A 16484-nucleotide genomic window follows, 5' to 3' on the forward strand; every position below is an offset into this window, starting at 1 on the left:
CTAACTTTTACTTCGGAAGTCCGGACCTCAGACTACCGACAGACTTCCGACAAAGGAAAGTGAATTACTAGATTGTCGGAAGTCTGTGTTTTGCTGCAAGTTCACCAAGTTTCTTAAAATTTTAGTAGCAAATGAGCACTTTCTTTCTTATAGTAAGCCATGTAATTTGGCCATCTCAACAGTGATCTCACTAATATTCGAATCGAAATATCTACTATTAATCATGTTTTTATTAGTCAGTGCCATAACATCAACTTTTAGTGTTATTTGTCTGGAACCCAGATGAAACTATCGTATTTCAATTCAAAGTTATCACAACTAACGAAGTATGAACGAACACACTTCAATCTTTTCCCATGTGGTCGAAACGATTTCGTCTTGTATTTTCAACAGCTGAAATAAAAGGACATTTTCAGGACAGAAAAACTGAACAGAAAAACAACTGTCAAATTAGCCTGTAGGTTTGAGATGTTTTTTTTATCAGTAATTTTAAGGAAGTTTTTATTATTCCTGTAGGGGCGAATCGGCTTCAATTCGAGATTTTCATGTACAAAACAGTTTCTAAATTACGTGAAAATCCAAGAACCCAGAAAACAACAAGGTTGTTTTAAAAATCCGATATCTGAAAAAGAGCGGGGAAATGTAAATATTTCACTTAGCTAAAAATCAATTTAAAAAACTTACCTGATTTAGCTCCACAACTATGATGCTGATTCCATCTGTATTTTCGAGATTTGTTTGCTTGCTGCCGGAAAGAAGAAAGATGTCCTGAATTTGCTCGAGTTCCTGAGTGCCCCTGAATTTCACGAGATATGGAGTGCTACGAGGTTCGGTTAGCTATCTCCCTGTAGCCCAGGACAGTTCAAGGATAAGGATCCCGCGAGGATTAATGCCAATTCCCTAAGGTAAGTAGAAATTGTATGATAGTTCGAAGGTATTAATTTTTCAGCTTTTTTACTTTAAAAAATGAGGTGGTCGAACCGTTGTAAACTTTTATGAGCCCCGGATATTGAAGTGTGACTCATGATTCCGTACCAAAATACGTTGGGAGATGTTCTAGTTTTTTTTTTTCATTTTCAGCTTCTAGTATTATAAGTATGGTATAAGTGGTATAAGTTTTAAATGCTTGTTCTTGTTTTTTTTTTTCAACTCAATTTTAATTCACGAACTAGACTTTTAGAATGTCGGGTTTGATAGTTTGATCCAAACCACCTGTTCGGAAAACGGTGTCGAAATCCCATTCTGAAGTTCACCACACCAAAATAGTTAGAAGATGAAATTGAAAATCCTCTCCAGCATGAAATAAACTAAAAAATAAATAAAAAAATAAAAAGGATGAGGATATCTTCGAGAAGATGCGACTGCTATCCATACCAACAAGAGATGAAAAAAAAATATGACCGAAACGTTAAACAGAGAGACAGACAAATTAAAAAAAAAAGGTGGAAACATTTTAAACCGCTCAAAAAGTAGGAGTGAATACTTTTCAAACGAGACCTGTATAAAAATGTAAATAACTATAACACAAACGAAAAATATAGAGAGGAAAGAAATAAAAAAAATGGATTTCGCATGCTAGAAACAAACAGTTAAAAAAATGCGGAAAGTTCACGTATGCCGCCAGCTTTAACACACACCGCGCGTCAATGAAAGAGTATAGCCAAACATGTCACCACGAAAGTCGTTCGGAAAGTTGAAAAAGCAAACAAATAGAGCGTAGAAAAACTCAAGTAAAACCTGAAAGCTAAAAAACCAAAACTGTAGATGATAAGATAATTCAACCAAACAGAGAAAAAACAAAACCGATAAATAGCATTATTGCGGTAAACGAACTGTCATCAGACTCTGAACAAATTCATACATCAATTACACAATGCGCAGATAAAGGAGAGAAGAATCGATTCTAGATTAAAAAAAAAAACAAAAACATCAAAAACTGTTTGTGTGAAAATTGCTTTAAAGGCCAGTGTTGCGGGAATGTGTGCGAAAGCAAAAATTCGAAAGGTAGAAGAGATAGAGAGAGAGAGGAGATGTCGAAGAAGGAAAACAAACTACTAGTACTAGCTCGAGAAAAATCTGTTGTATACATTTACTTGGAGGGAGATTACAACAACAAAAACAACAACCAAACCCTTTGTATATTTTGTAACATTATTGAGTATAATATAATTCTTTATTATAAATTGCTATTATTGAAAAGAAAAGCAAACAAACAAACTAAAAAAGAAGAGAAAAAAAACAATGGACAGCTAAAAGAAATAAAGTCTAAAATGAAACAGAACGGCGTAGTTGAATTTTGGTAGCTCAGTATCACCAAATGGGAAAGGGGGAGAAAATAAAAGAATAATAAATATGACAGAAATTATGAAAATGAAAAAAATAAAGAAAGAGAAAAAGATAATAATGAAGACAATGGAAAAAATGACAAAAATGACAAAAATGACAAAAATGACAAAAATGACAAAAATGACAAAAATTACAAAAATTACAAAAATTACAAAAATGACAAAAATTACAAATATGACAAAAATGACAAAAATGACAAAAATGACAAAAATGACAAAAATGACAAAAATGACAAAAATGACAAAAATGACAAAAATGACAAAAATGACAAAAATGACAAAAATGACAAAAATGACAAAAATGACAAAAATGACAAAAATGACAAAAATGACAAAAATGACAAAAATGACAAAAATGACAAAAATGACAAAAATGACAAAAATGACAAAAATGACAAAAATGACAAAAATGACAAAAATGACAAAAATGACAAAAATGACAAAAATGACAAAAATGACAAAAATGACAAAAATGACAAAAATGACAAAAATGACAAAAATGACAAAAATGACAAAAATGACAAAAATGACAAAAATGACAAAAATGACAAAAATGACAAAAATGACAAAAATGACAAAAATGACAAAAATGACAAAAATGACAAAAATGACAAAAATGACAAAAATGACAAAAATGACAAAAATGACAAAAATAACAAAAATAACAAAAATGACAAAAATGACAAAAATGACAAAAATGACAAAAATGACAAAAATGACAAAAATGACAAAAATGACAAAAATGACAAAAAATAACAAAAATGACAAAAATGACAAAAATGACAAAAATGACAAAAATGACAAAAATGATCAAAATGATCAAAATGATCAAAATGACAAAAATGACAAAAATGACAAAAATGACAAAAATGACAAAAATGACAAAAATGACAAAAATGACAAAAATGACAAAAATGACAAAAATGACAAAAATGACAAAAATGACAAAAATGACAAAAATGACAAAATTGACAAAAATGACAAAAATGACAAAAATGACAAAAATGACAAAAATGACAAAAATGACAAAAATGACAAAAATGACAAAAATGACAAAAATGACAAAAATGACAAAAATGACAAAAATAACAAAAATAACAAAAATGACAAAAATGACAAAAATGACAAAAATGACAAAAATGACAAAAATGACAAAAATGACAAAAATGACAAAAATGACAAAAATGACAAAAATGACAAAAATTACAAAAATGACAAAAATGACAAAAATGACAAAAATGACAAAAATGACAAAAATGACAAAAATGACAAAAATGACAAAAATGACAAAAATGACAAAAATGACAAAAATGACAAAAATGACAAAAATGACATAAATAACATAAATGACATAAATGACATAAATGACAGAAATGACATAAATGACAAAAATGACAAAAATGACAAAACTGATCAAAATGACAAAAATGACAAAAATATCAAAAATAACTTTCTTTTTTGTGTTTGTTTTTTGAAATACATATTTGTATATTTTGTTATATTTATAGCTTGTGTTATTAAGAATTTTGTGGTATTTTTTAAAATCATTTTTGTTATTTCCGTAATGTTTGTTATTTTAACAATTTTGGTTTTTTTTGAAATATTTGTAATTTTTTTGTTATTGTTGTAAATTATAATGTTTTTCAATAATATTGATTTCAAAATTGTCATTTTAGCTTTATTTTTGTTTTTTTGTGCAATGTTCATTTTTTTTTTTAATTTTTGCTTTGTTTTTTTGTATTTTTTTTTTCATTTGTCATTTGCGTCACTTATAACTTTTTTATATAAGTTTTATATAACTTTTATTTTACTGACATTTCTGACAGTTTTTGGATGTTTGGAATTTCTGAAATTTTGGACATTTTTTCGTATTTGGAATTGATTAAATTTTGTGATTTTTTATTTTATATTCTCAGTGTTTTTATGTGAATTTAGTCGGTATTGCTCCTGGTGGAAAATTTTGGTAGTAATGATTCGAGTTTTGAATTCTTTAGGTAGGTAAGATTCAAAATAAATATGTGTGCATTATTTATAACAGTTTAATGTTATTTTTTTTACCGCCCTAATAATATAAAATAGATCGTTCTAAAGTAAAATCACATTTAAATAGGTACGGTCATCACTTATGAATAATATTTGAGCCATGAGGAAGCCAAAATATTTTTCGCGGAATTTTGCTGGGTCAAAATACAATATGCTCTGTATAAGCATGGCCGGTTTTTCTTTAAATTCAATGATGATTTTTTTGTAAACATCCTCAACTTTATTAGAAAAAAAGCTTTTTCAACAAAGAGTCTTAAAAACAGAATTTTGACAACCTCGAGTGCAATTGACAGTGCCAAGTGCAATTGAAATCCAATTTTATATTGAAATTGAATACGAATCTTACATGCATCTTTCTTTAATTTTACAGCCGTATGTTTAATTCAGTGCATCTTGCATGCAAGTTTGTTTATCCATCATGTTTTGTTTGCCGGTTTGTTTTGTTAATTTATGTTGGGAAATTTTCAACGGCTCCCGCCTACGTTTTGTAATATTTATTTTTTTATATTTAGTCGCTCTTCACAGTGATTTACATTAGTTTCTTAGCAAAAATATTATAAAATGGACTCTGCCGAAGATGAACTAGTTGTTGTTTTACATATTTTCGATGGTAAGTCCCTAAAATTCTGCTGATCTAATGCTTCGTTAACCGATAACCATTTAACCAGCTATCAACCTGCACCGGGCTAAAAACACTCCAATCCGACTTAGTGCTTCCCTGGACCGTAACACCCTGGAAAGTGGCGAACGGCTTCCAGGAATTGCTTCCACCTCGTTCGATAGCAATCTTGTATGGCAAACCGATCGGCGTTCGGTGAAGCGCATGAAGACCGAAAACATTCCCATCAAGCTCGAGTTCTTTTCGGTGGATCGTTCAGGAATCGCCGATCAAGCGACGGCTCTCTTCGGCCATTTGGTTTTACCGATGCGATCGATTCCTATTCTTCCGATTGCAAAGGCCGACACCATTAAGCCAAGATGGTATCGATTGATTGGTCTGTGTACGACCGAATGGAAGAACCTAAGACCGGAGGTGCAGTTGGCAGTTTTTGTAACAACCAAAGATTATTTGAAGCCGGATCGGAAACAATCTGCACAGGAGGCGAACTCAGAGAACGAAACCGATCGGAGTGTGGTTATTTTTACTAATCCTGAACCGGGAAGGTTGGAATCGAGGGAAAGTCTTCCGATAAGATTGCTGGAGGACCGAGGACTGCTGCAGGTGGGCAGCTACGAGCAGGAGAGCGACATATTTCTGGTCAAAATAGTCCTGAAGTATTGCAAGCATCTGGGAAAACTGCTTCCGGAAGAGAACATTCCTGTTGGGAAACTGCGAATGCGATACCATCTGCTGGGCGATAACTATCCCTGTACGTTGGAGCGAAAACCTAATGGGACGTTTCTGGTGCAGGAAAAAATTGTCATCAATTTCCGCACCTCGCTCCGCTCGTTAAAAAGGTACTTTACGGAAATCTTCCTGATTCAGGTGGAATTTTTCTACGAGGAAAGTGTTGTTGGTAAGTGGAATGATCTTAAATTTGAATCAATAATAATAATCTGAAATCTAAACCTCTGGAACGAAATCTAGATCTGAAATCTGAATATAAAACCTTAAATCTCAATCTGAAAATCAACCATTTGAATCTGAATCTGAAATCTAAAATTAGGATTGGAAATCTAAATGTGAATATATGTGATATACAGACCCCGTTCGTTTTTGGCAACATTAGATTTTGGCAACATCGGATTTTGCACATGTGCCAAAACCGAACGGTTTTTAGAAGCGACATTATCTTTTAGTTTTCTCTATAACAGAACCAACATAATTTGGCCAAACACCAAAAAAACGTTTTAACGTTCAGAAATGGTGATAGAATACAACAAAAAATCAAAAGTTTTTAAAATATTGATAAAGTACTCAAAAATTACAAAAATATGAAAAATTTAAAAAAAAATCAAAAACAAATACAAACAAAAGACTAAAAATGACAAAATCAACTTAAAAAAGATGAATAATGACAAAAACAGCAAAAATGACGAAAAAAAAACAAAGATTATAAACAAAACAAAAATAGTGCAAAATGCATCAAAAACATGAGAAAAAAACTTTAAAAATTCTAAAAATGGTCGGAAATTGACTTAAAATAACGTTAATGATAATAAAAAGAGTTATTTTGTTAAAACAGGAGAAAAAATATTTCAGAATAAAAACCGTTCGATTTTGGCCACATTCGATTTTGGCAACACAAAATGTTTGGGCATGTTGATAAAAACGAACGGGGTCTGTATTTCTATATCTAAAATTCAATATTTGGATTTGAAATCAGAATCTGAAATCTTAAATATCAATCTGAATCTGAAATCTCATTTTTTTTAAATCTAAATGTGAATATATTATAAATCTAAATCTGAAATATTTGAAAATCCACAATTTGAATCTGAATCTGAAATCTAAAATTTTCAACGCAAATCAAAATGTGAAAATAATATGAAACTAATTCTGTAATCTGAATCTGAAATCTGGTTATAAATTCTTAATTTTGGATCTGAAATCTAAATCTGAATCTAAAATATTAATCAAAACCTGAATTTGAAATCTAAATTTTGAATCAGAAATCTAAATCTTAACTCTGAATCTGTGTGATTTTTCCAGATTTAAGTCTGAGAGCCGAAATCACCTAAATTTAAATAATTTGAAATCTGGAATTGAAATTTGTATCTTAAAGTTGAATCTGAATTCTTAACCCGAAATACAATATTTGATTGAAACTTAGAAAATCCAGTAGCACTCAAATAAAACTTCCTCAATCATTAACACTAAACATACCGACACTTTGTATATACCTATTCATACCGCGAGCGGTCAAATGACGGCAAACACCGTTTTCGCTAAAACTCCCTTGTTTCTCAACCGATTTCTACCAAATTTAAAGTTTTGAAAAGCTTATAACTCGACTCAAATATGTTTCTCAGACAATTTTCAGCTACAATCAATAACTTTAAAGTTATTTACAGTACAAGAAAAATTTTATGAAAAAACATGCTTCAGGAAAAAGGTTGTAAATCAGTTATTAAGTGCTCGAAAAAATTTCACTTAGTGCCTGAGAAAGCTGAAGTTAGAAACTATATGTTGCACATATGGAAAAAAAATTTAAAAATTTTCTAAGATCATGGCCACAAAAAATGTAAAAAAGTTGTGTAAAACCCGTACTTTTCAATCAATCAACTACCAAAGCTAAGCTGTTCCTGTTACAGTAAAAAATTTTGAAAAAGTGAATTGAAAAGTAGACGTAATTTGTCACATTTTGGCATCTTTAGATTTTTTGAAATACGAAGTACATAATTTTTGACGGCTTTTCAAAGGTAGCTGTTTTTCGAACTTTTTATCAATTTGGATTCTCTAAGACAATTCCTACACCTAAGCTCAGCTTTGCACTGGATTTTGAATACGTTAACGTAAGGTTTAGGCAATAAAACCATATTCAAAAGAAAGCTTATTTCATACCGGTTCTAGTGGTGTAACTGCATTGGCGATGCAACGCTTGGCAAAAATATGATAAATAAAACAGTGAACTAGTTTCTGAATTTTGAGAAGTCAGCACAAATTCTTGCTTGGCAGACGGGCGCAGTGGGTGGTAATATCTCAAAGCTATTTTGCACACGAAGACGGGTGAAAGGGAACGAAAAAATAAACGAGCATTCGCTCAAATTTTCTGGTTTCACTTTCAGAAATATATTTATTATATTTTTGTCAAGCATCGCACCGCCAATGTAGTTACGTCACTAGAACCGTTATGAAATTTTCTTTCTTTTGCATATAACTTTTTTGTCTAAACCTTACGATAACATACTCAAAATCCAGTGCAAAGCTGAATTTAGCTGTAGGAATTGTATCAAAAATCCGAATTGATGAAATGTTTGAAAAACAGCTACCTTTGAAAATTCGTCATAAATTATGTATTCCGTATTTTTAAAAATCTAAAGATACCAAAATGTGACAAATTACGTCAACTTTCCAATTCATTTTTTGAATTTTTTCTACTGTAACAGGAACAGCTTTGGCGGTTGATTGATTGAAAAGTACGGGTTTTACACAACTTTTTTACATTTTTTGAGGCCATGATCTTAAAAAAAATTTGATAAAAATTTCCGTATATGCAACATATAGCTTCTAACTTCAGCTTTCTCATGCACCAAATGAAATTTTTTTCGAGCACTGAATATCAGATTTATAGCAATTATCCTGAAGCATGTTTTTTCATAAAAAATTTCTTGGACTTAACATAACTTTAAAATAATTGATTGTAGCTGAAAATTGTCTGAGAAACATATTTGAGTCACATTATAGGCAAAACTTTAAATTTGGTAGAAATCGGTTGAGAAACAAGGGAGTTTTAGCGAAAACGGTGTTTGCCGTCATTTGACCGCTCGCGGTATGAATAGGTATACCACATACGTTATTCGAAAACCGTAACACTTAAAAAGAATTTAAAAACACAAAAATACTTGCATTTTAAAAACAAAAATAGTCCTGTCGTTAAATTTGCGAAAAAACAATTATATAAGGCGTAATCATCGTTTAAAGTTCAAAAACCGTCATTTGACCGCCTCCAGTACGTTGAGTGTTAATGAAAATTGATTTTTTCAGGAGGATGTTCGCTCAAATTTGGGGATATCATTAAGGACGATCAAGAATTTGTAGCGGAATACAGTAATCCAGGTTCCAGTATAGATAACGAAAAATATTACCAGATACATCCGTTTAAAATCGCACAGGAGGATCCTCTCGAAACTGAGGCTACTTCGGATCGCTCTTCTTCTCTTCAGCCAACCCTGAAGTGCAAATTTAGCATCAAATATCTTTCTTCAGATCGACCAAATCCTGCTAACGTTACCCACAATGTCATCCATCCAACGGTACCCTTAAAATCTACGGCCAACTCGGAACCCGAGAATCCGGATATCGCTTCACCGACTCGAGATAAACCAAATCATAATGTACCTTCGGAAGTGCCGGATAAAACCGATATCGAAACAATTCTCCACTGCGAAGATCGTGATCTGCGGGACATTCCTAGAACGTTCAGCTACAATCTGTTAGTGAAGAATATCCGCTTCAATTTGCGCCCTTCGCCTGGTTTGTGGCAGCTATCCCTTTATCATCCTCGAGCCGACACGCCACTGACCAAAATAAGTATTGAACTGGAATCTGTGCCTTCCGAGACGATAGACTTTTCCCAACTACAATTGCAACTGTTGTTTTCTTCACTTCCGGATCGAGTACTGGAGACGATTACAGCTGAATCTTCCAAACTCACCCTTAACGGTCCCCATGGGTTGTTTGGTTTCGCCCGGGTGGATAATGCCAGTCTAGTGGTGGGAACCAAAGAGAAACAATCGGGAGTGTTGATCTTGGAGAATCAAAACGGCGAAAGCATCGGTATGGCCACCATCTACAGCTTCCTCGATGAGGTTGGTATCAACTTTAATAGTAGGGATCCGGGAGATGGCCCTCCAAAAGTCAGCGCAGCTCCTTCAGTGGGTCACTTGGACGATCAACTGTCGTACAAAATGCTAGAAGAGCAAAAACTGTGGATGGTTCAGCAGCGCGAAGCTTTCCTGGTCGAGTTGAAACGCAAGGAATCGGCACATTTTGCTCGATTGACCGCCGAATGGAAACGTAGAAGAGCTAAGGAAAGTGCGGTGGGTTTCAATTTGTTAAATGTTGATAAAAATTTTTATTTAAAATTATGTTTTCTCTCTTCAGGAACTTGCCGAAAAGCTGGAACACACCTCTGCCTTAACAGCAGCTTTGGAAGAAACTAAGAAAAATCTTACACTCCAAACGACTCAACAGCTAGAAAACCGCCAATCCGTTGAATCGTTGCGATCTAAACTGGATCAAGAGCACCAGAGCCGACTGGAAGAAGTTCGTTCCCAAGCCATGCAAATCGAAGAAGATCTGAGACATCGTTTGCAACTGCAATCGATCCGTTGTCAAGACTTGGAAGACCAAAACAGTCGTCTAGCCAAGGAAAACGATCTTTTAAAGCAATCAAACAATGATCTCCAGCGCCAGCTAGAAAGTAATCGTTCACTCTCGGAAACAGTTGCCGAACAGAAGCGGCATTTGACCGCCTTGGAACAGCAGCTAGAACAAACGGAAAAATCTAAAATGTTCTATAAGCAGCAGTGGGCACAGTTGATTCGTCAAGTGCATTGCATGAAGTTGGAGCATGATGAACAGCTTCGGGACGCTTTGAAACGTGACACCGGGAGTTCACGGTCTAAACGGACCACGACGAGGAAGAAGCGCTCGTTTTGCTGGGATGAAGATTGTGTAAAGACTACAACAGGGATGAATGCAGATGAGGAAGAACGACGTCAGTTGGAAAGGGTACATAAACTACTGTTCGAAGAAGAGAGTCGGCAACGTGAGTTGGATTCGAGGGAGTGTCATCTGCACCATACCCAATGTTGTTCTTGTACCGGTGATCGAGGTTGTTGAGACCGGTTGCTTTTTGATATAGCTGAATCCGTACTGCCCGAATCTCAAAAAAGACTGTTGTCTCTATTGTGTGACTTCGACAATATATTTTTGATTTTTTCTACGGATTTTTGATTCCGTTACTGATGTAGTCGAGTTTTTTTTTCTAGAGAAAGGAGGCAATAATTCAATTTAATTACTTATATCAATTTGACCGCACAAGATTAAACATAAATTTTCAAGGAACCGAGACCAATTCAACTCAACACTGCTGATTTGAGCTGAGAAATTAGAGACGGGTAAGCGATTATACTTTGTATTGCGCCGCATCCTAGATGAACACTGGGTTTCCATTGATTGAAATCAAGCGCTCGACAGGTCTTTAATAAACTAACGGAAGTAATAATGAATCAATTAATCTTTAAAATGTTCCAGGTTTGTGGAAAAACATCACATCACAACAGGTACAATGGTTTGGTTGAAGAACGACCCCAGTTCTTAAAAAAGATATGGATAATAAGCAAGTTTGGCAAAAATGCCGCATTTGACACACCGGACCAACATCATCACTCTGAGATATGTCGATGATACGCTGGAAAAACTCATATAAAGGGTGTGTCACATCAAATTGCATCATGGAAGAAACGTTGTAGAAATTTAATTTTTGAGAATTATATCTTCAGCTTACGCTTATAATCAGATAAGAGTGTATAGAGATCACGTTGGCCATGCTTCACTGTTAATTTTTCGTAAATTTGGAAAAATTTCGTCGAACGAAAAAGAGCTTCGTGAATTAGTCCTGCGCACTCATTTCGAGAAACAGGAGTTGTCATACCGGGACATCGGTAAGATGCTGGGAATCGTTCAATCCACGGTCAGCAGAGTACTAAAACGATACTTCGAGAACCTAACCATCGACCTGAAGGTGAAGAACGGCAAAAATGGATGCTCCGTCAGTGAAAAAGATCACAAGCGCGTAGTTAAGCAGTTTAGACGCGATCAGATCCGAGAGTTCGGTCCGGGATGTCGCCGAAAAGCTGAATTTGTCAAGTTCATTCGTCCAGCGGACCAAGCAGCGGGAGGGCCTGCGTACATACAAGGTTCAGAAGGCTCCTAACCGCGGCGAAAAGCAAAACATGGTACCCATTCAGCAGTTAACTCGTCGAGTCGAGGACGGTGGCCTGAAACTACACATTCCAGCCATGAAATGTAAAGCACTTCTTATCAACCGCCACATACAAGAAATTCAAACAATGCCTTTTTACAACCAGTTTATCTCTGCACCTGGAAAAATAAGAAAACCTGCATTCCTACCATGCCTGAAACAAATTTTAGAAAACTATTCGAATCTCTCGGACCAGCTCAGACAGACGATCACTGCCCCATCAGTGCTCATTTTTTTCCTCTCTCAAATCAGCCAACCGAGGATAGAAACAGAATATCCTCAAACAAACTGAAAACGCGTATGGAACAATATATCATCCAAAAAAAATTTCTTCGCACCAACGCAGTCTACTGTACAGATGGGTAAACGGCAAAACTGATCATCGGCAAATTTTGTACACAATCGGACGGGCAGACGGAGAACGTTGTTTATACTGCGATGCTGTAGAGATTTTGAAACACAAATTTTTCGATTGCTCTCGAGTGCGAGACTGTCTTCAACTTCTGCGGGATCAGCTAGGGATTCAAACTGGAGGCCGCCTCTTTGCTTCAAGTGAACTACCCAGGCCAGTTTTGGAAGGAGTCAACAGAAGATCGCGATCAAGCGTGTTATCGATTTTAGCAGGATATATTGAATTCGTTGATAACTGTTCTAATAGTTTAATAGATCTTAATGAACTGGAATTCCAATTGAGTTTAACACAATAATTTGTACAGAAGTAGTATCTAAGACATGAAATAGACAATAAACTTGACAATTTATTAACCAAAAAAAAGCTTGCCCAAAAGTACATGGTGTGGCAAGCGATCTGCCCTTGCGGAAAGCGGTGCGCCCCCTTCGTGACGACTGGCAACGTAAATGGGCAGGTTTACCTTAAGGAGTGCCTACAGAAGCGCTTACTACCACTTTTGAAGCAGCACGAGGACTCGACCATCTTCTGGCCGGATCTCGCTGAATATTACAAAGAGACAGAATTTTAAAATGTCTTAGATGACTGGTTTCCGATAAGAATGAACGTGTGTGTATCCGGATGCAAGATGCATTCGTACTGGTGTGAACGATAAATAAAATGTAAAAGTATGCTAAGTTTGTATTGGTGTCAACCATAGCAAAAATGTCACAGTATACTGAAAGTGAATACGTCTTCGCGACCATCCTACCTACTTAAGGGTCCAGCGCCGATTGACCGGCGCATAGGGCTCTGAGATAAAAGATCTCCACTGCTGGTGATCCGGAGCCAGCGTCTTCACTTGCTGCCAGCCAAGGTTCTCATCAACTGGGCGGATTTCAGCGGCTAGACTTCGCCGCCACGAGCTTTTGGGCCTGCCTCTTCTTCGATGCCCATCTGGATTCCAGTCAAGCGCTTCTCTGCAAATCTCGTTTTCATCTCTTCGCAGCGTGTGCCCAATCCATCTCCACTTACGTTCCCGAATCTCGATTTCTAGCGCCTTTTGATGACACTGGCGATGAAGTTCAACGTTTGAGATCCAGTTGCCAGGCCACCAAGCGCGGATGATGTTCGCAGGCAGCGATTCACAAAAACTTGCAGTTTTCGCGTCGTCACCGCATATGTTCACCAAGTTTCACACCCGTACAGCAATACGGATTTGACGTTAGAGTTGAAGATTCGGATCTTAGTTCGTAGAGAGACCTGGCGTGACCGCCAGATGTTTCGGAGACTCGCAAACGCAAATCGGGCTTTTCTGATTCGGGTTTCGATGTCCTTCTTGGTACCACCATCAAGCGTAATCTGGCTACCAAGATACTGGAAGCACTCCACTGTCTCAACCTGTTGTCCAGCTACCACGAAATTGGAACCATTTTCTGTATTGATTTCCATCGACTTGGTCTTTCCGACATTGATTTTGAGACCTGCTGCCTTGGAGCTTTCGGTGAGGTCATCGAGTTTGCTCTGCATATCTTGTTGTGTTTGGGCGAGCAAAACAATATCTGGCTGGTAAACGGTGGATAATGTGCAACACGAGACCCCATAGTGGTCATATCACCTCTTATTCACAACTCCTATCTCTACCTCCCCGTGGTACCGGCTGGGATGCGAGTAACCTAAGCGGAGATCGGGTACCCAACCCCGATGGATGCTTTGGTCGCATGCAGACTGAGAAGGTGGCCGCACGCGTCTGTTCCCCAGGTCAGGGGCGGCGTGCAACAACAACCGAGCGTCTGTTCTCCAGGTCAGGGGCGGCTCAAACAGCGTCTGTCTTGCAGCAAGCGGCTGAATTTATGAAATGCGGCTCCCGCCAGCTAAGTCCAAGATGGCAGCCCCATCGCGGGATAGGGACTTTAGGCTAACAACCTACTGCTCCTGATATCTTGTATTGTTACAGAAACTGAGAGAAGAAATAACCGAATTGGAACTTTGGCAACGACGTCTTCGCGAGCGTATTGGGAAAAATGAAAAGATTCGTCATTTAAGTAAAGAGTTTTCACGTAGATTGACGTATAAAAAAGTAATTCGGTGTTTAAATATAAAAACGCCTGTTGGAAAAACATCCGTTCACTACAGGAACATCAATGTGTTTCGCTACACGAGGTCGACTTTTGAAGAAAGAAGTCCGTTCGATCATATCCAGTAATTGATCGAACAAATTTAGACGGTTGCAAAAGTTCATTGTGGTTGTTACAAAAAAATACAACTTTTAATTCAAAGAGACGATTTTTTCGGTTTTCACGTATCAGGACAGGGAATCAAGCCTGTTCACGACAAAGTTGAAATTTCAAAGCTCCCTAAATAGCTGAAAAACTAGGAAATTTCATGTTGGTTCATGTTGGGCGGTTTATGTTGGATTCACCAAAACGTTAGGAAATGTGTTATTTACCCTCCATATCATCATCTATTAGAGGCTAAGGCCTCGTGTTCACAAAAATTTTTATTGATGCGTGCATAAATTAAATGTTGCACACATTATAACAGTCGAAAAATCGAGCAGTTAGAGCTTTTGTCTCCCTTTGTCTCCCTAGCCTAAATTCACCTATGGTGGAAATAGAAGCATATTGTTTGCCAGATTTGACAGCTCATTTGAAAGCTCCAGCAGAGCCTTCAACTGTTATACAGACATCAAAAGTCTACATCTAGGGGCTTTTTCTATTGATGAGTGCAATAAATGCACTCAAATTGTGATTTTAAAAATCATTGAATATAGTGTTTTAAAACTTCTATGAGTATAAAAAACAAGTTCATTTCATTTTTAAAAACATATTCTGATATTTTGAAACTCTAAATTATCTTGAAAAGTGTGTAGATTACGTATAAAATTTTAAAGAAAACATCAATATGTTCACATGAATAGTGAGTTTTGTGAAAACGCGGCCTAAGCGTAAGTATTATCCAGCTGAGATGACTGTAACAGAAACTTAGACAACAGAAATATCATTGCTTTATCGTACCATCAAAACCTTTAAATCCTGGAAGCATAACCTAATGTGATAGAAATTTTTTCAGATGATGGAATCAATCATCTGCAAATGACGCTGAAATGGATATGCGATGAAATCGAGGCTAGTCAACCAAAAACGCAGTTAGACGATGATCACATATGGTTAACAAAAAATCGTTCGCATGTCAATAGAAATGAATTGAAAACACGTATTCCAAACATCATCGTCAATAAGCTATTGTCGTCTTATGCTATTGCAATTTCCAAAGGAAACGAAGAATGTATCTGCATACGAAAAGCTATGCTGACAAGAAGCTTTAGGAAGATGACAAAGCTCTCTAGGCGATAGTTTCTAACAAGTCCACAAACAAGCGAAAATTTGTAATGCAATCCCGAAACAGATGAAACATATTCAAAAGGTAAACTAACGTGGCTTTAAACAATTTCAAAAAATCAAAATCTGAAATGTTTTTCTTCATTCTGTTTTACAGGTTATAATATCTAAAACCCGGGATCATATGTGGCAATATGATCATCAAGCCTCCAAGCGTTAATCAGGTTGTTAGAGTTTTTATCACTCCTTGAAAAGAATGGAGTTAAAAAAATGGCAAATTCGAGGTCAAGATTTTAAAAGTATTCAAAGAACGAAAAAAGAACATTCATAAACTGGACCCTGGATCGTAGAACTATAACACGGGTAATACAGCCAGAACAATTTTAAGGATCTCTAAAAACATCATCTGAGATAGCAGGTTAGAGCATTTGACTACTGCTTAGTACTAATGATTTTTTTTATGAGAGAATCTATTTAAAGTTATTCAGCTATGTGCGGCATCTGGACAAAAAAATATATGTAAATAGTTTTGAACTATGTATTATGTACCCGTCATCATCCACTAGATTTTAATACCTGAAGGGAAAATTATTCGTCATTTCTTTTTAACAATCCGGCCAGTTATCTGAAGGAACCTAAGAGGCTCTAAAAAACCACCAGAAAAGGTTAAATCCGGAGAAAATGGTCCAGGATTTATTGTATCGCCTTAATGTAC

General features: G+C 35.8%; 1 protein-coding gene across 1 annotated transcript; it reads left to right on the top strand.

Annotated features, from left to right (window-relative positions):
• Positions 1 to 4853: 4853 nt before the first annotated feature.
• On the top strand, positions 4854 to 11005 carry LOC129754245 (centrosomal protein of 120 kDa). The gene is made up of 4 exons (XM_055750194.1): positions 4854 to 4998; positions 5057 to 5905; positions 9037 to 10091; positions 10156 to 11005. Exons 1-4 carry the CDS (start codon positions 4950 to 4952, stop codon positions 10894 to 10896), a joined length of 2694 nt encoding a protein of 897 aa, XP_055606169.1. The 5' UTR covers positions 4854 to 4949; the 3' UTR covers positions 10897 to 11005.
• Positions 11006 to 16484: the final 5479 nt, after the last annotated feature.

The sequence above is a fragment of the Uranotaenia lowii genome, chromosome 3, assembly GCF_029784155.1.
Source record: "Uranotaenia lowii strain MFRU-FL chromosome 3, ASM2978415v1, whole genome shotgun sequence".
NCBI lineage: Eukaryota > Metazoa > Arthropoda > Insecta > Diptera > Culicidae > Uranotaenia > Uranotaenia lowii.